At 36.4% G+C, this 24215-nt stretch overlaps 1 protein-coding gene across 28 annotated transcripts in view; it reads right to left on the reverse strand.

Moving 5' to 3' along the window:
• Positions 1-1424: 1424 nt before the first annotated feature.
• Positions 1425-24215, reverse strand: part of LOC127866055 (zinc finger MIZ domain-containing protein 1-like) — a 217832-nt gene continuing 195041 nt past the window's right edge. For 27 of the 28 annotated variants that reach the window (XM_052406365.1, XM_052406360.1, XM_052406363.1 and 24 more), the window contains 12 exons: positions 17535-17822; positions 16197-16454; positions 15508-15664; positions 14989-15124; positions 13035-13245; positions 12449-12554; positions 11900-12054; positions 11225-11292; positions 10385-10545; positions 9963-10088; positions 8973-9454; positions 1425-8463 (listed from right to left, as the gene is read on the reverse strand). In XM_052406365.1, coding sequence (XP_052262325.1) covers positions 8302-8463; positions 8973-9454; positions 9963-10088; positions 10385-10545; positions 11225-11292; positions 11900-12054; positions 12449-12554; positions 13035-13245; positions 14989-15124; positions 15508-15664; positions 16197-16454; positions 17535-17822 — 2310 coding nt within the window. In that variant the 3' untranslated portion in view covers positions 1425-8301. The remainder of the gene's footprint in view (positions 8464-8972; positions 9455-9962; positions 10089-10384; positions 10546-11224; positions 11293-11899; positions 12055-12448; positions 12555-13034; positions 13246-14988; positions 15125-15507; positions 15665-16196; positions 16455-17534; positions 17823-24215) is intronic. The other variant, XM_052406366.1, reaches the window with a different exon arrangement.

Genomic DNA, 24215 nt, shown 5'->3' on the forward strand with positions numbered 1-24215 from the left:
ATGCCCCCCATATGGGCTGTCATTGTAGTGGCAGCCATGCATTGTGCATATATGTTTTTGTCACTGTGACCTTGACCTTTGACCTAGTGACCTGAAAATTAATAGGGGTCATCTGCCAGTCATGATCAATGTACCTATGAAGTTTCATGATCCTAGGTGTAAGCATTCTCGAGTTATCATCTGGAAACCATTTTACTATTTGGAGTCACTGTGACCTTGACCTTTGACCTAGTGATCTGAACATCAATAGGGTTCATTTGCGAGTCAAGATCAATGTACCTATGAAGTTTCATGATCCTAGGTGTAAGCTTTTTTGAGTTATCATCCGGAAACCATTTTTCTGTGTGAGTCACTGTGACCTTGACCTTTGACCTAGTGACCTGAAAATCAATAGGGGTCATCTGCCAGTCATGATCAATGTACCTATGAAGTTTCATGATCCTAGGCGTAAGCGTTCTTGAGTTATCATCCAGAAACCGTTTTACTATTTCAAGTCACTGTGACCTTGACCTTTGACCTAGTGACCTCAAAATCAATAGGGGTCATCTGCCAGTCATGAGCAATGTACCTATGAAGTTTCATGATCCTAGGCGTAAGCGTTCTTGAGTTATCATCCGGAAACCATCTGGTGGACGGACCGATCGACCTACCGACATGTGCAAAACAATATACCCCCTCTTCTTCGAAGGGGGGCATAAAAATGAGTTTAAGCGTTCATAATTAACCAAAAATGCTGTTATAATTTTCTGCATTCAAAGTGACGTCATTAAAAGTAGTCCGGCTAGTATGGTAATACGGAATTGGAAAACTAGCAAGTAGCATAATACAGGAATTATTTCTGTGCAGTTGTATTTTACCGATTGATACAACTTGTATTTTTGGGGAACATAAAGCAGGTATATAATAATTTTATATATCCAAGTAAAGTGCTAAAACTAAGCACTAATTGCGCTGGTATTTGTACCACCACAGGAAGAGAAAACATATGAGACACTGTCGGTCGGTTTGTCCACATAAAAAAACACAAAAACTGTAGATCAAACATCTTCAACATTTTTTACAGTAACATTGAATTTCAAACATGCCATCCTCTTAAAATGAAGATAAGAAAGACTCATCATTCCCAGAAACCCACAAATTCCAGGATTATGTTGGATTGAAAATATCTGAGAGATGTTGGGTTATTAGTCAAATTTGTGACATATCTTTAGTTTGAGAAGCTTATGTTTCAATTGAGAAGTGAAATCACAATAAAATGACATCACAACAATGGATGTAATGATTTGATGTAAAAGTGAGTTGCCCTTCTATGACCTTATATTACATTCAAAACTTAACAGCCACAAGATTCATAGTCATTTACTTGACTTGGAGTAGCCTAGGGCCAAAAGCCAAGATTTTGACACAATAACAAACAACAAGTATTAAGTATAGTTTGTTTTATTAGATAAATAATGATCACATGATAGGGACTAAGATATAATATTGTAACTGAAGCTAGTGGCGCCCAGATGTGTTGCCGCCACATGGCAATGCTCTGTACACAGTCTCTACAACAACACAACTGTACAGAAAATGGCAAATGTACATTTAATACAGAAAACAACTTTTTGGATGAAGCAATGGAGTAATCTGTAGAAATGAACATTGTTGGTACAGTAGTTTTAACAATTCTGCCCATACCCTTTTACACTTCACGCTATAATTATCCGCAATTTGTATTTTTTGGCAATTGAATAAAACCTGTTTTTTTTTAAATTTCTATCAAATAACATTTTACACACAAACAAAATTGTTAAGGTTCATGAATCTATCTTAATAGTTTATAGTGGTACTAAATTAAAATTTCATGTGTTTAACCCATTTATGCCTAGCGTCTAGAAAAAAAGGCCTTGGCAAACAGTGTAGACCCAAATGATGCGGCGTCTCATCAGGGTCTGCCCTGTTTGCCTATAGGAGTTTCTGTAAGAAATATTTTAAATATAGAAATAAATATACAAGACATGGGAGAGTCCACTAGGCATGAATGGGTTAAAGGACACCTGATGTCCAACCATGCTTGAGTTGACGGCTCCATGCAGGCATGTACACATTGTCAAGTACATTGACATGGAACTCAGTATGCACAAAACAATACAGAAAACTAATTTGAAAGTAAGAACTAATTAAAATACATGTCTATGTATAATTTGAACAAACATCATTATCTGATATTCAAAGATTCATTAGAACATATTCAGATCTCAGAAACCAGTAGACACAGTCTATATTGTCAAGACAACCAGCATTATGATTACAAAGTTCTAACTCATGTATTCTACTTATTGTGTTCTTTTCTTTTCTAACTTGCCTAAATGGATATCACTTTACATAACATTTAATTAAGAATATCATGTTATATTTCTCTTTTTATTTTATACTTTTCTATGGCTCAGTCTCAAAGTTATAACTTTGCTTTATACAATAAGACCTTTTATCACATGTTATACCTTGTTTCCCATGTAATACAACCATTACATATTTTTTTTTATTACACATGTGTAATACAACATTGTTAAGTGTTTTCATTGGCTTAGTTTTCGTTTATTGACCAATCGCATTTTGTTATTTTGCTGAAATGACGTTGCAGCGTCAAATGACGTCACGAAATGTAAACAACATTCGGGATTTATCATTATGTTTGCGTAAATATTATTTAATTTGCTCATTTAAAAGCATGTGATAAAAAAGATCTGACACTCGTTGTCATATCATACCATATTTTATTAAATTTGTCCAGGAAATTCGTTAGTAAGCTCGCCAAAGGCTCGCTTACTAACAAAATTTCTAAACTCGTTTAATAAAATATGGTATGATATGACAACTCGTGCCAGATACTATATTTCTGTCCATAAACCAACATCGGAAGAGTAAAGCACTGAAAACTTGCATAAGAATTATGACTAAAGTTGAAGAAGAGTGAGCAAGAAGACAAAGATTTGAGCGTTTTAACAAGTATGATACAAGATAGTCTTATCAAATGAATATATAGCAAGACATGAACAGTTTTGTTAATGAAAACGTTTGAAACTGTTGCCAACCATGTGATCACATTTACAAACTGTGTTTCATGAAGGACTGTTGTTAAACATATGGCTCATTGATAAACCAACAAGTAAATCTTTGATTTTGTACACTGAAATTGCATCACTGAAATTGCACCCTTGAACAATAGCATGGATACTTGCCATAAAATAGTTTTTTTTGAAACACTTTACTGGATAATTGGTTTGTCATGGTCATTTATTGTTCAGCTGTGGAATGATAAACAAGAGGGCCAAGATGGCCCTAGTTCGCTCACCTGAGAGGTTCATTCAATCTTTACCAAACGTCAAACTTGACCTAGATATTGTCCAGACAAACATCCTGGTCAAGTTTCATCATTATTGAACCAAAACTCTGGCATATGGAGTGATTTTGTTTTTGTAAGATTTGACCTGTTGACCTATATTTTGAGTAGACCCCCCTAACCAAACATCAAACTTTGCTTACAAAAATAAATATTATGACCAAGATTCATAAAATCTGAAACAAAATTGTGACCTCTAGAGTGTTTACAAGGATTTTGTACAATATAATGAAAATTTGGAAAATATAAGGGCAATAATTATGGCATAAATTATGTGATATATATAAAACCAATCTTTTCACCAAGTTTTGTGATGATTGGGCAAAAAATGTGACTTCTAGAGTGTTGAAAGCTATTTTTACTTTATAAATATAAGAAAACGGCCCCCCCCCTCCCGGCAGCCATGTTATTAAACTGACCCGACCCATTTTCTAACTCAACTCTCATATCAAGGAAACAAATGTTCTGACCAGATTTCATGAAAATTAGGCCAAAAATGTGACTTCTCGAGTGTTCACATGTTTTCACTATATACATATAGAGAAAAATGCCTCGCCCACTGGCGCCCATGTTTTTTCACCGATCTGAACCATTTTCGAACTCGTCTGAGATATCAATAAAACCAATGTTTTGACCAACTTTCATGATGATTGGGCAAAAATTGTGACTTCTAGAGTGTTTACAAGGTTTCTCTATAGCCAAATAAGGAAAACTGCATTAAGACAAACATTTTGACAAAGTTACATGAAGATTGGGCATGAAATGTGACTTCTACAGTGTTTACAAGTTTTTTCTTTTTTTTGACCTAGTGACCTAGTTTTTGACCCAGCACGACCAAGTTTTCATGGGGACAAAGCTTCTGACCAAGTTTCATGAAGATCGGACAAGAAATGTGGCCTCTAGAGTGTTTACAAACCAAATGTGGACGACGGACAGACAGACACACGACGGACAAAGACCGGTCACAAAAGCTCACCTGAGCAATCAGGTGAGCTAAAAAAAAATTCAGAACACTAACTTTTGGCTATGAAACTAGTTATACTAGCAATTTTCTATCCCAAATGTTTTGAACGAAACAATAAGCAATTTAATTGTTTTTTTTTTTTGCATTCATATTATGAAAATAATGTTTACAGCCGAAAAAAACATTATTTGTCAAACACGAACAAGATATTTTGAGTTTTTTTATCAAGACCAAGATTTATACAAATATTCAAAACATTCAGGAATTAAAAAGATACCATCAAATTATATCAACAGAAAAAACAGCTTTCCAAGCTGAAATATTAATAAATCATAAATGGATACAGAGAGACATTGTAGAAAAAAAGAGGAAACTGAACATTAAAGAAGAATACATAAAAAGTCACAACCAGAATATTGACATATAAAAAGAATTGCTAAACAGTGTTGAGTTTGCTTTGTGCAATTGCAGAGAAATGGTGTATGCTGCCCTATATTTATCAGAAAAAAATCTTCAACATGACATAATATCCAAACTTTGTTCTTGTTGTAAAGATAAAAATTATTAATGAAATATTTGTGTAGATTGCAAAACTTCAGCACTTAAATGTTGTTGTACAACAGAACAGGGAACAATTACTGGCAAACAAAATGTTCATGTACTAAAGATGACAAAGCTGAATGACAGAAGAATGGGTATGAAATGAGCCTTGTTCTGACACAACTGGCCTTAATACATGTGCGTAAAGTGGCATCTCCCAGATTAGAATGTGCAGTCCACACAGGCTAATCAGGGACAACACTTTCTGCTTTTATATTTTCTGTTTAAAGAAAGTCTCTTCTTAGCTAAAATCTAGTTTAGGAGGAAAGTGTCATCCCTGATTAGCCTGTGCAGACTGCCCAGTTTTATCAAAAACGCCACTCATATGTGTAAAGCTTTGTCCCAGATTAGCCTGTGCGGACTGCCCAGTTTTATCAGAACGCAACTCATATGTGTAAAGCTTTGTCCCTGATTAGCCTGTGCAGACTGCCCAGTTTTATCAGAACGCCACTCATATGTGTAAAGCTTTGTTCCTGATTAGCCTGTGCGGACTGCCCAGTTTTATCAGAACGCCACTCATATGTGTAAAGCTTTGTCCCTAAATAGCCGGTGCAGACTGCCCAGTTTTATCAGAACGCGACTCATATGTGTAAAGCTTTGTCCCAGATTAGCCTGTGCGGACTGCCCAGTTTTATCAGAACGCGACTCATATGTGTAAAGCTTTGTCCCAGATTAGCCTGTGCGGACTGCCCAGTTTTATCAGAACGCCACTCATATGTGTAAAGCTTTCTCCCTGATTAGCCTGTGGGGACTGCCCAGTTTTATCAGAACGCGACTCATATGTGTAAAGCTTTGTCCCAGATAAGTATGTGCAGTCCACTAAGGCGTATCTGGGAAAACACTTGATTTAAGCCGATTTTCCCCAGACTCAAGAAATATTAACAACTGTGACCATGAAAACTCTTTGAGTTTTTGCAGTTAAGACTGTAAATTAAGGACAATAGCTATTGGGAAGTACTTTCTTAGTCAATACGCATCAACAAAATGATACTAACAGGAAACAGAATGTCAAGCCTATATACAAATTCTACTGACATTGACCAATATTGGATACAATGTATTGTAACTATAAACAAAACTTCTGTACAAAGAATCATACATTAACATAAATAACAATGAAAACATGTACAAAAATGTTGTACTTTCTCTCAGAAAAAAATAAATGAATAAATATATCAATGAAATTGAATGTTAATTAATTGCTGCATGTACAATAATAAATGACCAACAAACAATGAAATGATGCTTTAATGGAAGTATGAACATTGCGGTTATGTTTGTATTGCGTCAGAAAATTGATGGTTTAGTGGACATTTACCGTAAACAAACTGCTGCTTTCACTAAACAAGATTAAAACATGTGACTACTTAAAACATGATACCTTGAAGTGAAACATGGTGATTTTTTAAATGTAAAGTTAAAAAATTTCCTTGGCTTAAAGCATAATGCATTATTAGATGTCAACATTTGTATATTGCTGTAAGTTGTGTGGAATTGCAAACATAAATAGTTAATTGCTAATATTAAAAACATAGTTATTACCAAACAAGTTTTTATTTTATTTGCTTAGTTGATAAAAGCTACGTTAATAGTCTTACATGTATGAGACATTAACCTAATCCTGATTTTTTCCCCACTGATATTTTTCCCATGCAGAGATATTTCCCTCAAGTTTAGACTTCCCCAACCAAAAATCCCTTTCCTAGAGCAAACAGTTAAGAACAAAGTCACAATTACATACACATAAGTTTTTGGTCTATTAAGTATTAATACTTTTAACATTTCCTAGTAAACTATAGGAGTTTAAACAGTCTTTGATGTATACCCTCAATTTACTCATAACACTTATATTTTCTTTGTCTGTATATTGCAAATTCATGAATATTGCTAAAAATATATAACATGCAATGCAAAAATACATCTCAGTAACAAAGTACCTTTACACATTTAACACATAAATATAAAATATGCTACTTTTTTTAGCAGACAATCATATACATGTAATAAATAACAAATAGTCATAAAGATTTAAAGGATCGCTGTCAAAAGCCATGCTAAATAATAATGATGATGCCTTGCAAGGGAAATATATACAAAGAATGAATACATCTCAATATGTTGTAACATCTTTAAATTACATACAGTTAGTGGAAACCTGCTGCCTATCAAAACATTTAGTTGAATATGAAAACAGTATGTTTGAACTATATTTTGAAACGAAATTCTATTTAACCCTTTCAGTGCTGGAACCTAATTTTGAAGGCCATTGAAAACAGTTTGGATCCTGATGAGATGCCCGAGTACGTGGCGTCTCATCAGGATCCAAACTGTTAGCTATTCTGATAGTATTCTTTCAAAAAAATCGAAGAAAATGCTAATTTTAGAAATTCAGCAGACAAAATTTTAGCAGACGACAAATTTCCCAGCATGCAAAGGGTTAAATCAAAAAGGAATTAAACTATCAAATATGAACTAGGATTTGACTTTTTGACCTTTCACATCTTATTGGTAAAAAATACATTTTTTTTGTTGAACATGCGACTTAAGCATTTATCGGAGTAAACGTCATGTAAAAAGCTACAGGCATAAGTGAGCCGTTGTGTCTGAACAATGGACACACAGGCACAAACAAGCAAGAACATATTGGTCACAATACTGTCTGGTGTTCAATAAATAACACTGAACCATGAAAACAATCACAAGAAGCACTGAAGTCTCACGTTGCACCCACAGCTCAGCCTCATACAGACCACAGACATCAGTGAGATCACGCTCCATTATTGAGAAGTTTTGACCATATGCAAAACCTGTAAAAGTTCTCTTCAGAGTCACAGTAAAATATTCATATCTGATTGATCTATTGGTCTGAATGTTAAAGTTAAACCCTTCAACCTCCAACACGTGTTTTTAATACACAGCATAGCAGCTAGTTTTAGTAACAAATCCCTGGATCCATTTGCAGCATGTCATAGCATAGCTGTGCATGTATTTCATAACATAAACAACACTGGCCTAAAGCACATATTTGATGCCATCTTGGCATTTGCAACTCCCTGACAACCATGTAACAACAAATAGCACTAAATATAGTTGTGTTTCAGTCACACTGTACGTAACTAAGTCTGCCGTCAAACCTGTCTATTTTGCAGTTGATTCTAGACGGAAACTGTCCTTTATGCGACAGATTTGTACGACATTTTTTCCTTCGTTTACCAGCAGTCCATGTAAGCCTTCTCATCGCAAGGATGTATTTTCTTTTCAACCATTGTCCTTGCATGTTTCTTTCACCTTCATGAAGCACATTTTGTTTTGATTCAAACCACGCTTAAATGTGTACAGTTTCTAGCAACTATGAGTCAAAAAGTGAGAGAATGTCTTCATTGTTACTCGTGGTGTTTGTGACACTTGAACTACTCTGATTGGTTGAACTGGAGTTTGGCGGGGTGTCCACATCATCTGTGGGCCCCAGGTATGGTAACAGCTCCAATGGATCTCCCCCCAGGGTGTCAAGCTGTAAAAACAGTCACATTATTTATCTTTTGTCATTATGTGTATTTTTCATAAATTATTAATTCAATGCACAAAAATTAAACTATTGAAGCATTTTGTAAAGTTCATTTTGCTATAAAGTACTAGATAATTTGGTAGTTTTATAACGATACTTGTGTAGTTTGTATACAGAGATAATTTTATCAAACAGCACCACGAAAAAATGATGCATTGAAAAAGAAAACATTCCAGACAAAAACAAGAGGACCTGAAAGGCCAATAGTTGTTCACCTGAGATACAAAGGGACTGACCTGTTCAGTGCAGTCAAAGATATTATAAAAACAAATGTTTTGAATTTTTTTATAAATAGTGAACTTTAAATGTAACATTTTGGAATGCAAACAAGGTTTTACTACAGCCATATAAGGAAAAATTCCCTGTCCCCTGGCAGAAATGTTTTTCAACAGACTGGAATCATTTTCGAACTGGTCAAAGATCAATTGACATTTGCGTTTTAAATGCAAACTTACATCAAATGTGGGCCCTGAGCCATCATCATCAATAATGGCGGTGGGGTCAAAGTTAAGATCATCATGCACAGAGATGGCTTGCTGGCTGGTGGGAGGTACTGACTGTTGATTGGGTAACGACATCTGTGAGGCCGCTGTCCCATTGGTGGAGATATGATTACTCATGGACTGTGATTGGCTGGTATTTGCTGGGTTGTGGTTATGCATGCTTGCTTGGTCGGAGTGACGGACGTGAGGGGAATTGTCGGGCGGTGAGAGGGGGTATTGACCTTGACTCGAGGAGGTCATCATGCCCACACCTTTGTTCATCATGTCACCAGAATTGTTCAGATTCATATTTGCCATGTTATTGTTCATAGGTGACATGGGAAGCATGTTGTTAAAGCTGCCATTGTGGGGGCTTGGCCCATTTTGTGGATAAGAGCCTGGTGTCCCTGGACCACCATTCTGGACGCCAAAACTTCCAGATGTAAAGGGAGGACCTACAATTAATTATATTCACAATAAACTTCATACATATATTTATACCTTCTGGACTAATATTTAACAGCTATATGGGCATTTACAATTAAACGTTTCTTTAAGTTAACAATAAACAGTTCTAATGGTGAACAATTCAGAAGATTATAATCAGAAGAACACAAGGTGTCATCTGAATAATTATGAGAGCAGAGAGCTACTAGCCCAACCAAGCTTTTAAGGGAAGCTACTTGTATCTTTCATAAAATATGATTTTTTTCAGTAAGCAATGCAGTGAAACCTTGCCATAGAAAAACAGGGTTTAATGAATGTGTGTAAACTGTTGCCTAGATTGGCCTGTGCAGTCCATATAGGCTCATCAGGGACAACACTTTTAACCTTAACTGGATTTTCGCTAAGAGACTTCCTTTAAATTATAAATACCATAAAAGTTGAAAGTGTAGTCCCTGACAATACTTGACACACATGCATTAAGCCCAGAAGGAGGTTGAGTGATAAAGAGTTGCGTACTGTGCTGACCTGATGCTGTCATGCTGTTGTAGGGGGAGTGCTGGGGACCCATGTCCCAGTTGTTCATGGTGGGCAGCTGCATGCTTGCTGGAGACATGGCCTTCATCCACCGTGCACACGAGTCAGCTGCAATACAAACACTCACATAGTGATTCAAATGGTTTAACAAATTCTTTAACTACACTCTAAAACATTACGTTCTTACTTGAAAATGAAACAATTTTTACTTATATTTTCAATGAAAATTTAATCTTTATAAAATGATAAAGACTATTACCATATTTTTAAAATGTAACTTGCAGTTTTACAACACAAAAAAAGTTTAATTATTATTGGTTTAACACCAGCATTAAAAGACACACTACCCACTCTGCTTTAACCAACTATATCACCAATGGCAACTATAATCACACATTGCTTACCACTAGTGTCTTCCTCCTTGATACCGGTACTTTTCATCTGCACTGGTTTCCATGACGCCGTGGGGTCAATGGTCACCTCCTCAAACTCCGTGTTGTTCAGGTTGGTAAGGATGCCCCAGATGTACTGGTCTATCTCTAGGCCCTCCAGCAATGCAGGCTTACTGTAAACACACCATCATCAGTAGAGTTTACAAAAGAGGGCAAGGTCACATACAAGGTCAAATTCACATAATGATTGATTTCAGGTCATGGTCAAACAAGGTCATTCAGGCTTACTGTCAATACAGTCATAACATCAGAACAGTGAACAATAGAGGTCAAGTTCACTGGTCTAACCACCACACGTACAGTCACTGGGCAGGGTTACGGTAGGGCATGCAATCAAGGTCAAGGTTACATGAGGTCATCCATTTAACATGCAGTGACGTTCACATGACATTACTCAAGGAAGGTAATGGTCACATGTTAGCATTAATTAAGTCATTTATTTTATTTTTATAGGTGTCTCGAGAGGTTACTAACTTAAATTTTACACCTAATTTTGGTTAAGAATGCAATCAGTATTTCATAGATTTCAGTATCTATCTATCACTATCAGCATCTATTTGGGCCACCCTCTATGAAAAAGGGGCTTAATGCACAAAGCTAATCATGGTTGACACTTTCCACCTAAACTTGATTTTTGATAAGAGATTTAGTTTTTAACAAAACATTCCATTAAAGGGGAAAGTGTCGCCCTAATCAGCCTTTGCAGACTAGCCAGCTAATCTGGGATGTCACTTAAAACATGCATTAAACCCCGTTTTCACAGAGCAAGGCTCATTTAATGTTTGCACTTACTTGCATACAGGGCACCTCCACTGGCCTCGCTCGCAGTTTAGTTGCAGATAGGACTCCAGGTCAAAACACTGAAAACATACCATAAATATGTTACTAGTAAAATGTTTTTGTGAATTGCTTTCTTTCGAAAATGGATATTTACATATAATCTATTCTTAAATTAAAAACATTCCATTACATTAAGTAAACAAGAATTTAACGTCCTAGTAAAATTGGAACCTATGGGGTGCCATATTTGTTTGGCTTATTATCGAACTTGACATTTATATAAACAAACATATCTGAAAATGTTTGTGAAGATTCTGCGAAAAGTAAATAACTCGAGAGAGCTGATACAGCAAATTTTGCAATTTTTAAACCGAAAGGGAAACAACTCAGATGATCCTGGCCCCATGATCTTTAGTTATCGAAGGAAGCCTCCATTTCCTGTCAACAAACACGTGTGGAAAGTTTGGTGAAGATTTGATGAAATGTATGAGTAAGAGAGACGGAACAGTTATTTGATTTGGCATTTTTTTAATAAACAAATGGTAATAACTATCCAGTGCCTATAGTGCGAATGGACTGTTTATCAAATATGGCCTCCCTTTTATGTCAACACACATTTCTAGAAAGTTATTGAATATCTAGTTTATAGGTAGTCTCTTTCTTTGCGTAAACATAAGTCTAGGCTACCTGTATGTGTTTGCAGTCGTGCCCCCGTGCGGGCAGAGCAATGCGTCGGAACGTGATCGGACACTTGAGGGATATTTTGATTCCTGTCTGCTCCACCCCATCTTCTGCACTGACCACCCCATTGTTGGACACAGCATTCGTGAAGTTCCTTTTAACTGAAATATGAAGAACATGCAAGTTACTGAAACTGAAAATACATTTTGTCAATTATCACAGCTAAGCAATACAGTACATGTATAAAACTAATTTAAACAATTTTATTATGTGTCAACAAAATTCTTATCTAATGTCTAAATGCCGGGCTAAGCCTTTATTTGTCAGTCAGTATTCCACTGAAACATGACTGGCATGTTTGTGCCCCAACCCAGGATCGAACCCGGGACCTCTGGATTTTAACGCAACAGCCTTATCCACTGAGCTACGGAGGCAAAATATTTTTCTTCAGTGACTTTCTGTTAACTTGCAGATGTATGTGAGTTCTGAGATGATATCATCTAAATATAATCCCTAAAACTTCTTCTCAGACCAAGGAAGGTGGTGTAGACTTACTTTTGGTGATGCAATGCTCAGCAGGTAGCAGGCGTTTGCGTAGTAAGCCTTGCAGGACAGAACGCACACTTGGTCGGTGCACAAGTTGCAACACAAACAAATGAGACTGAAAACCAAATAAAAATAATCTTACTGTAATGCCATTGAAGTGCAATTTATTTACAAAATGCTACAAAGTACAATTAAAAAAGAACTGAAAATATTATTGGTGGTTAATGCAAAAGAAATGAATGATTTCACTACAATAGACAAATAAATCCTTAAATGATTGATCTATAAATAATTATTGGACAGTGATATACAATAAACAAAATTAAAAAGATTTGGAGCAGATTTAAAGCAAATATGCACATTAATTTAGAAATTGGACAGTGAAATCTAAAAACACTAAAATCATACAATCGATAGATCTACACATTAAAGAGAGTCCCCGACACAATTAATTTATTGGACAGTTAAATTAACTACAACAAGAAGATGTAATAGATAGACAGAATTAAGAGTGCCTTAAAGACTTACTCAGAAGTGGGTAAAGTGAAATTATATACACAAGACAATCAAATAAGACATTCAAGCAAGTCCTTACACAACAGCATGCTGTCACGGTGATCTGTATGGTGTTTCGCCCGGGTCTGCAGACCTCCTTCAAGTAGAGGGGCCTGTGCGCCGTCTTGTGTTCCCCACGCTCGATCTGCAGCGGCGTCGCATTCACACTCACTGTCACGGAGGCGGGCCAGTTCGTGTTCATCTGTCGGTCCTCGTGATGGAAACACTTCAGCTGTAACTCCAGGTCAGATCTGAATGGAAACACAATATAGATAAACATCAGGAATAGGAGTAAAAAGTTACTCAGTTTTTCAGGAGTTATTGACTTAAATATCACTGACTGTCCAAAACACAGGATAACAAGAACGAAGCACAGTTTTGTATAACAACTGTGACGAGCAGAATATTACATGAACAAAATTCTTTTTATTAATACATGTATGCATAAAAGTTCAGAATTTTGAAATTTCAGAAATCAAGTTTTTAAAATATCCTTAACCATATTTTAAAACTTAAAAAAAAATTCAGTATAACAGCAAGCTTGCAGCCCAGTAAACAATACTACAGATCAACTTCTGACAAAACTTTATCTCCCTTGCTCATAATTCCATTTGAGTTAGCTCCCCTATTCCATTACTAACACTGCATTTACATAATCTTGCTGATGTCAAGTTTTATATTGCTTTGTCATTGTTAACACCAAGAGGAGACGATATGATTAAGGAAGTTTTGTTCTTAACTTTCATATCGACAATTGTTTAAACCCTTGACATTTTTGTTGAGTAAGACATTTGTACATCAACATCTTCTCACTTCAGCATTTTAAGTTTCTTTTTATGACAATTTTGTTTAATCAACTTCTAGCTGTCCTTACATTATCCATTTTAAATCTGTTTAATTCTTAAATAAAGTAATTTAAGTGTACAATTAACAAATTAAACTCATAAGCTGCATACATGATAAACAATGTTTGAGCCATTCTCTGGGAAGATGGGGCTTATTGCATGACAAAATAAAAGAGTTAAGTATCCTCCCAGATTAGCCTGTGCAGTCTACACAGGTTATCAGGAAAGACACTTTCTATTTTTATGGAATTTTTGTTTACAGAAATCCATCACAGGCTTATCTGGGGTCCGTTTCATCAACGATCGTACGACAAAATTGGAATACGACACATATTTCAAAGACGCATTTTAACTAAACACCAAATAATAATACTATTATTTTTCCGTATATCTATTCATTTCATTGTTTTCTTACATATGGTTTATATTTTGAATGCTTATTGATGAACAGCTTTTGTATTTTCAGTCTCCAAAATTAGGTCGTAAATTAAGATTGTCATACGATCTTTGATGAAACGGCCCCCTGGGATGCACATGCATTATGCTAAATGTTCCCAAAGCAATGCTCATATCTGTTTCACAATTCTTCATAAATTTTGCCTCCCCAGTGGTTATCACTGCCAACTCTCTATCTCCCATTATCAAGTGTTACATGGGGGAATATTGTCTAGGATACAGGTGGTTAACTGATAGCAGGCTGAATAAAACATAATCATCATCTCCCAATCATCTTAACAACAGTTACTAAAGGTGAATACCCACAATAAATACTGCAGCTACTATTACTGACTATCGCTTATTAGAGAAGTTAAGTTATGCAACATAACATTCTTGAAATACCTAACCATTACTGTAAATTTTGACATTATATGAAAGATCTAGAAAAGTAATGTTCAAACAATTCTTGACTGTCCTTTTTATGGTAGTTTATGGTCTGTAGTTTTAACTTTGCACTTAAAAAATACACTCTCCAATTATATACTTGTGATATTAATGCAATAAGCATTTGTTTTAGATTATAAAAACATAAGTAAATCAATGAAAATCAAGGAAAAATAGTATGAGTAATAAATCGCTGTTAGCTAATGAATTCCCTATTTCCTGTAAATCCAGTTACTAATAAAAGTCCTCATAGGCATGACAACCTACCTCCACATGAGTGTTTGGTAGACCGACTCTCGCAGATGGAAGACATGGTTGCTAACGGCGAGGTTGTGTTCCAGTCGAAATGGTGGCAACACTACACCATCTCGGACAGGGAACGTTAATCGAAGTTCATCGATTTCTGAAATTCAACAAAGCAGAAGATTTGTAATTTTCATTTCTGAAAAAATATTCAGTTTGTGCAAAATTCTACATATAAAAACAATTCCACAAATCTTGAAAAAAGCTTTGTTCTGGGACAACTGGGCTTAATTCATGTGCATTAAGGGTCATCCCAGATTAGCCTGTGAAGTCCACACAGGCTAATCAGGGAAAACACTTTTTGCTTAATCTGCATTTTCATTTGAGAGAGACTTCCTATGAACGAAAATTTGCATTAAAGCAAAAATATCCCCCTGATCTGCCTGTGCAAACTGCAAATGATAAACTAGGTCAACACTTAAGACACATGCATAGAGCCCAATTTTGCCAGAATGAGGCTCAATAAAATGGATTGATGTTTACCTTTCTTTATGGCTCCAGGCCCCATGATATTTGGTTTGACGTCAGGTGGGTAGGGGACACTGTTGGGTGTCATGGGAGGGGTGGGGTTGCCAGGCAATGGAGAGTGCGGGTAGTTCATGTTGTTCATGTTGTTTATATTGTTCATGTTGTTGGTAGGCTGAAATTTATGAAACAGATTTTCATGTTTAAAACTATTCACGAATAAAGCATGACTTCAGCATTTGAAATCAACATATATTGTATCTTAAATCTTAAAGAGAATATTAAGTGTCAAATCCTTTCTGGACACCTGTCACAACCAATAATCCTCAGCCATGTTTTTGTATCTTTTACTTCTGATCAATTGAATATATACACTGTTAATCTCTGCAACAGCTTAACAAAGACTCCAGTAGGAAATCAATTGCCCCCCATCAGCAAATAAGCTCTGCATGTCTTCTATAAATTATACACAGATGTTATATCACATTATCAAGAAGAGGTATTTATGCATCTTATATATACTTAACTAGCTGTTTGTTTCAGCTACATGCAGATTGCATAAGAAAAGAAAGTATTTCAAAGTAGCCCAATGTCTTCAAACGAGTAAATGAAACCCAGGCTTTTTCAGTTAACAGCTTGCATCTTCTATAAACAGAACAAGCTTTTATCAAAGGTAATAATTCATAAATACCTCAGCAAAAACTTACCTGAAAAGTGCTTTGTGATGGATTTGTGTTGAAGTGGTTGTACACCTGCCCATTCATGTTTGGGTTCATGGTGGGGCGTGTCTGGGGAAACTGGCCCTGGTTCATGTAGGGGTTCTGTCCACCATTAGTGTAAGGGCCATTGGGTCTCATGGGACCTGCCTGTGGGCCCGGGCCGTAGGTAGGGGATGGTAAGGGCTGCTGGCTGGGATACTGGGGCTTACTGCCATAACCCTGGGAGTAGGGCACAGCTGGGCCATACTGAAAGATTTTATCATAATGAAATACATAAAAGCCTCTGAGAAAATGGGGCTTAATGCATGTGCAGAAAGTGTTGTCCCAGATTAGCCTGTGCAGTATGCACAGGCTTATAAAAAAACACTTTTCACTTTCTTTGTTTTAAGAATGTCTATTCACAGCACAAATCCCAATTTTGTGTTAAGTGTCGTCCCTGATTAGTCTGTGTGGACTGCACAGGCTAATCTTGGACAACACATTACACACATGCATTAAGCCCCATTTTTCCAGACTGTGATTCATATACACGGTAAAATCATAACGAAGCAAACTATTTAGTGAGAAACTATTTATAAATGCCCCTAAAATTGTTTTCAGAAATACAATACATCCTCTAAAATTGCTTGAAAAGCTTTATTTTAAAATTTTCTAAAAACATTTGTTTAAATGACCGGTATGAATTTTCACTTACAATTTAAATATTGTTATGTATTTTGTGTTTTAAACGACTCTCAAGTGCAATAAGAAATATGTGCATACATATAGCTGTGTGTTGTTCCTAACTGGACCTTAGATGTCTTCAAATAAAATCTTAACACATAAATTATTCAAGAATTAATCACATTAAAACCAACATCAGTGTTTTGTTATCAGAATTCCTATGCCAATTTACTAATGCATTTTTGGGAATGTGCAGAGACAAGTTTCCCCACTCTCCAGAAAACGCTGTAAATTCATAAACCATTTGGCCGACAGATATTGGAAAAACAACCTTTTAGCAATTGTGAGGAAAAGCATTATTGACCTTTATTAACAAAACCAGTCCTATCCATATGTGGGATGCTCATTAACATAAGCTCATAGACAGAGATTGCAGTGTCAGATATATCTGATTGTTATAGGAAATATCAGGGGAAGATACACATTATGAAACATGTGAGCTGGTTTCTAGGAAGAGAGGGCTTAAAGCATGTGCGTAATATTTGATCCCAGTCTTCAAAGGCTAATCATGGTAAAACCTGTATTGTGCCCATCAACATTGTTTTTTAAAATAAATATTACTAGAACTATATTTCACCAATTTATTCCAGACCAAACACCAACCTGTGCGCCATTGGGAGGGTACTGTGCCATGGGTCGATTGCCTGCCATGCCCTGCCCTGGCATACCCTGCCCTGGCATACCCTGCCCTGGCATACCCTGCATTTTGTTCATCATCTGGGGCGGGTAGGGTGCAGAAGCAGACCGTCGCTGGTACATGCCCATCATGTTGTTCTTCATGGGTCCAGGCCCAGGTGCAGGGGACCGACCCATGCCCATGGGGTTGGGGTGACGCTGGGGCATTGTCCCATAGCCCTGGCCATACTGGGGAGGCTGGATGCCTGGCATCATCTGAAACAAAAAATCAGGATTATACGCATGCAGGTCACAAGAAAATATCAACATATTAGGCCTCGCTCTCAGAAAACAGAATTAATGAATTTGCATAAAAAGTTGTCTCAGATTAGACTTTGCAGTCTGCACAGGCTGATCTGGGACCAGTCCGCGCAGGCTGATCTGGGACAACACTTTCTGCCTAAACTGGATTTTCACTAAGACAATAGTTCCTTCGAATGAATAATACAATTATTACAGCTGTGTAGTCTGCACAGGCTTATCAGAGATGACACTTGCATTAAGCCCTATTTTCCCAGAACAAGACTCCTATGGATGAAGGTTCATGGAAAATATCCACATGTTGAGAATGGCTGTGTGTGGTGGCATTTTTATTTTAATGATTGTTTGGTTACACTTTGAGACAGGCATGTTTATATATGGAGGTAGATTTGAGACAAATTCAGTATGTTGCATGAGGATTTAAAACAGTCCCAAGTGGTATTGTATTATACACAGCTCTTTCATGATCATTAGAATAGACATGTTTTCATATAAATTAAGGTGGTATTTGTAAATCCTTTTGAGTTATTCACTGACTTCAAAAGCCTGAATACGATCCAAGCAGAAATATCTTAACTATTAAATTCTTGCTGTAAACAGATTACAAACACTGTAACCCTCAAGAGTTAAATCAAATGTGTCTAATTCAAACATGGCAAGTTCTATTATGAGAGTGGCTTGCATATTGCGCTGTTTCCTAATGATGCACTAATCTATGCACAGATGTCATCTAACATAACAAACTATCAAACTACTTTCATACAATACTTAAGTGCAAATAATCAGCCTACATTTAATAATTACACCACCTAGTTCTAGAAATGTATCATGAGATACATCAGTGTATGCCTGAAGCAACTTAACAGCAACATACTAAACCAGTTAAGATGTTCAAATGACATACTAGTTTCACCACACAAATCATCCATCATCAAGTGCTCCAACCACTAATTCATTTAAGTGTGTTAATTAATTTCATGTTCTTCATTGTTTTAAATGTTCTTAATATGAATAATCGACATAATGGTTTAGATTTAAATAAAAATGCAATTGAATTTTTTGGACTAGCAGACCAAATGCAGCAAGCCAATGTAGCAGCTTTTAACCTAGGAAGCCTGCGAGGTTTTAAATACCACCTTTCACAAAGTTAAATATCTTGATGGGACAACTTTAAGCAGAAATAAAGCATCAATCAGGATGTCACATGCAGTCCCATCCACCGTCACATAATACATGCTTAACACCATTGTGTGCACAGAGAACTTGTTTGACATTTATGATATAATAAACATGTGTTCGCTTTCATCAACATGTTTACCATAAATAAAGAAACAACTAATGTAACAGTGTAGTTACTAGACAGAAAAATCAATGACAATAGAGAAGTCAAGCATATTTGTCTCTCCTCAGCAGCTGATGGTAAAATGATTTTCCTTATACAGAGAGACTCTTAATGTTTCCTGGATACATAATGGCCAACATTTATTGATTGTCCATATAATCAAGTGTGAAATAATATCCTTAAAAATGATCTTTACAATACAATCTCTCCATAACGACAGCTTCCATGCTCGTAATTAAGTCAAGTTGAGACATAAGCACTGAACTTTATTAAAGCAGACTTTTCCATGTAAATAATGTGTGACAATGTTTAAAAGCATGGAAATCTTTTTAATAGCCATTAGGAGTTTTCTTCTCTGTTTTAAATGTTTTTATCATGCAACCATCAAAATGCCAATTCAACTGATATGCAGCAATAAATACAATTTAATATTATTTACTATTCAGCATTATTTATAACACAATTTCAATGCAATTTTAATTTGAAGACATAAATTAAAATCACACTAAAAATTAGCTTTTTAACTGTTTTAAAAGAAAATTTTAGTGTGAAGGGACTTAAACATGAACCTAATTGCTGCAACTGCACTGTGAATGTATTTAACATTTATTTTTTCTTTTACAAAATTGTTACTTAATCATTGCTTCTTTAAAGATTATCTGAAAACCATGGAGTGGATTTCAATTTTAATTAGGATATTTGCACCTTAAACTGCCACAATTGGTGTGTTTATATTTGAAAGTTACCACAATATAAAACAGATAAAGTTTCACTATAAACCTCCTGATAACAGAGATCAAGACAGTGTTCTAAATAATCTTGCCTTAAGTTTCCTCTTTATCTTTCACTTTTTATACAAGTTGATTTAAGTCACTGTCCTGATCAAATTACAATAGTGATGTATCTCTTACAGCACTTCTTACCCATTAAGGCATTTTGGCCATCCATTATGTTGGTTTTGTTTTCAGCTTTCTTACACTGATGCTAGGTGTGCTACATCAATTGAATTCATTGAAATCAGATACAAGCTGGATGGTTCTTTAAATAGAAACTACCAACCGGGTCAATTTTCAATCATCAGGTGATATCGGTAAACAATGCGTTTAAAACAGAAAATCAATAATCAGTTGGAAAAAGACGTAAAATTTGTTGAAAAGCTGAAAAGTTAAACAAGCTTTATCAAGAGATAAGTCTCTCATTCGCTTTAATTTTAAATCAATATGTTTACTTTTGTCAAGTTACCAGTCACAATTGAACAAGACATATTATACACAGCTAATTCAGATCTTTAGATGTTCACCACAAAGGACGACTGTAGATTTATAAATCAAAATAAACTGCTTTCTCTGTTCCTATTTAAGTACACACCAAAATGGACATTCAATTATAATAAATTGATGTAATGAAGTTATTTCAACCAGTAATTTAAATTAAATGTCAATCCCACTTAACATGTTATTATAAAATATTAATAGAAATAAATAAAATAAGATAAATTACAAAGTAAATTGAATAATAGATCTTCAGACTAAAAATAATTTCATATCATAGTTATTTTTATTTGTTTTTGTATCTCTGAATTCCTTACTTACTTAACCCATTTATGCCTAGTGGACTCTCCCATCCTTCTAAATTGGATCAATTTATTTCCAAAATTAGGGATGTCTAGTATATTTATTTCTATATTTAGAATATTTCTTACAGAAATTACTTAAAGCAAACAGCGTAGACCCAGATGAGACGCCGCATGATGCGGCATCTCATCTGGGTCTACGCTGTTTGCCAAGGCCTTTTTTTCTAGACGCTAGGCATAAATGGGTTAAACGTATATCTATAATAGAAAAATGCTTCCATAATATTTTAGAGATAAATCAGCGGACAGAAAACAGCTAGAGAATGAGAACCATCATAAAGGGCCCCACCAATTTCTCTCATTTTGCTAACTCCATCTCTTCATGCTATTAATCAAACAGTCCTCTGTGTGTCAACGAGGCTAGAAAACCGGGAGGGAGGCAAGTGAGCAGTTGATGTGGCAATATTGATTTCCATCCCTTGCACTACCAGATCACAGAATCCTCAACCAGTAAATCAGACAAGTTCATTTACAAATTAAGTGTCATGTAATAAAATATGTTTAGCTGGCAGTATTTGCTAAGTGTTTGAACAACAACAAAAGCCATTGGAAATATTCCTCATGCAGCCATATTGACTCAATAATAGATGGAATCCACCAGATTCTGTTGTTGTTTGTTGTTGTTGTTGCTGCATTTACAAATCAGTGGACAGGATCGATCAATGAGGAAGAGAAACTTCTGTTGAGATTATTTGTTAATGAATTATCATGACAGCTTCTCTTTGTCTTCATTCCATCTTGGCAATAGAAGGACAGATGGCCTTATTGCATTTTGGGAACAATTATTATTCAATGTGGAAAATGTTCAATACAAAGTAATTTCACAGTTAGCCTGGATCATACTTGAAATAACTCAAATTTGGGCATCTTTTGAATGTTAAGTTTGAACAAATGCAAAACTCATAATTATAACATGTAACAAATTTTTCATAAAAAAAAATTGCATCAAAAGCTACATTTATTATGACAAAGTATTAATTAAGCACAAGTTACCTAGTCTTGCTGATATTCAAACAAGCAATTAAATAATTGATTGAAGTTGCAACCAAATAAAAATCTTCAAATGCATTTCACATGCTATTGACCTTTGTGTTCTTCAAAATCCATCACTATAACCTTGAACATTATTTTGCTGTGATTGATTTTAATTGACCAACATGTATATGAAATGGTATGTAATTCAAATTACCGTAACGTATTAAAAGTCACTAATGTAAGGAATAGACAGGATATGAAATCAATTTGTGGTTTTTCCTGAGGCCAAGTTTATTGACATTAATTGTTTTGTTAATCAAACCTGAACCACAATCCAGCCTACATTCTTACAGTAACAGGCAAGCAACAATATCAATAGTAAAATGTAGAAAGCTGGGAATTTATATGTCCCTGATAATTAACCATGCTATACATGGGGCTTAGATCTATATCTTTTATATCTACTTACATTTTCACAATGAAATTGTCAAACAGTTAGGCACAAACTTAGTATTTTTATACCAAAATGTATGTTGGTCAAATAAGCTCCAGACCGTCAGAGCATCTATGCAGTCCAGTAAGGAGCTACCCTGACTGCTACACAGTCACACAGACCAGCAGTGCAGCTATGCAGTCTAGTAAGGAGCTACTCCGACTGCTATAAAGTCACACAGACCATCAGTGCATCTATACAGTCTAGTAAGGAGCTACCCCGACTGCTACAAAGTCACACAGAGCAGCAGTGCAGCTATGCAGTCTAGTAAGGAGCTACCGTGACTGCTATAAAGTCACACAGACCATCAGTGCAGCTATGCAGTCTAGTAAGGAGCTACCGTGACTGCTACAAAGTCACACAGAGCAGCAGTGCAGCTATGCAGTCTAGTAAGGAGCTACCGTGACTGCTATAAAGTCACACAGACCATCAGTGCAGCTATGCAGTCTAGTAAGGAGCTACCGTGACTGCTACAAAGTCACACAGAGCAGCAGTGCAGCTATGCAGTCTAGTAAGGAGCTACCGTGACTGCTACAAAGTCACACAGACCATCAGTGCAGCTATGCAGTCTAGTAAGAAGCTACCGTGACTGCTACAAAGTCACACAGAGCAGCAGTGCAGCTATGCAGTCTAGTAAGGAGCTACCCTGACTGCTATAAAGTCACACAGACCATCAGTGCATCTATACAGTCTAGTAAGGAGCTACCCTGACTGCTACAAAGTCACACAGACCATCAGTGCATCTATACAGTCTAGTAAGAAGCTACCGTGACTGCTACAAAGTCACACAGACTATCAGTGCATCTATACAGTCTAGTAAGGAGCTACCCTGACTGCTATAAAGTCACACAGACTATCAGTGCATCCATACAGTCTAGTAAGAAGCTACCGTGACTGCTACAAAGTCACACAGACCATCAGTGCATCTATACAGTCTAGTAAGGAGCTACCCTGACTGCTACAAAGTCACACAGACCAGCAGTGCATCTATGCAGTCAAGTAAGGAGCTACCCTGACTGCTACAAAGTCACACAGACCAGCAGTGCATATATACAGACTAGTTAGGAGTTACCCTGTCTGCTACAAGTCACACAGAGCAGCAGTGCATCTATGCAGTCCAGTAAGAGTTACCCTGACTGCTACAAAGTCACACAGACCATCAGTGCAGCTATGCAGTCTAGTAAGGAGCTACCCTGACTGCTACAAAGTCACACAGACCATCACTGCATTCTAGTAATGAGCTACCCCAACTGCTACAAAGTCAAACAGACCAGCAGTGCATCTATGCAGTCCAGTAAGGAGTTACCCTGACTGCTACAAAGTCACACAGACCAGCAGTGCATCTATGCAGTCTAGTAAGGAGCTACCCTGACTGCTACAAAGTCAAACAGACCATCACTGCATTCTAGTAAGGAGCTACCCGAACTGCTACAAAGTCAAACAGACCATCACTGCATTCTAGTAAGGAGCTACCCCAACTGCTACAAAGTCACACAGACCAGCAGTGCATCTATGCAGTCTAGTAAGGAGCTACCCTGACTGCTACAAAGTCACACAGACCATCAGTGCAGCTATGCAGTCTAGTAAGGAGCTACCCTGACTGCTAACGTCACACAGACCACCAGTGCATCTATGCAGTCTAGTAAGGAGCTACCCTGACTGCTACAAAGTCAAACAGACCATCACTGCATTCTAGTTAAGAGCTACCCCAACTGTTACAAAGTCACACAGACCATCAGTGCATCTATACAGTCTAGTAAGGAGCTACCCTGACTGCTACAAAGTCACACAGACCAGCAGTGCATCTATGCAGTCAAGTAAGGAGCTACCCTGACTGCTACAAAGTCACACAGACCAGCAGTGCATATATACAGACTAGTTAGGAGTTACCCTGTCTGCTACAAG

The sequence above is a fragment of the Dreissena polymorpha genome, chromosome 2 (assembly GCF_020536995.1).
Source record: "Dreissena polymorpha isolate Duluth1 chromosome 2, UMN_Dpol_1.0, whole genome shotgun sequence".
NCBI classification, from domain to species: Eukaryota; Metazoa; Mollusca; class Bivalvia; order Myida; family Dreissenidae; genus Dreissena; species Dreissena polymorpha.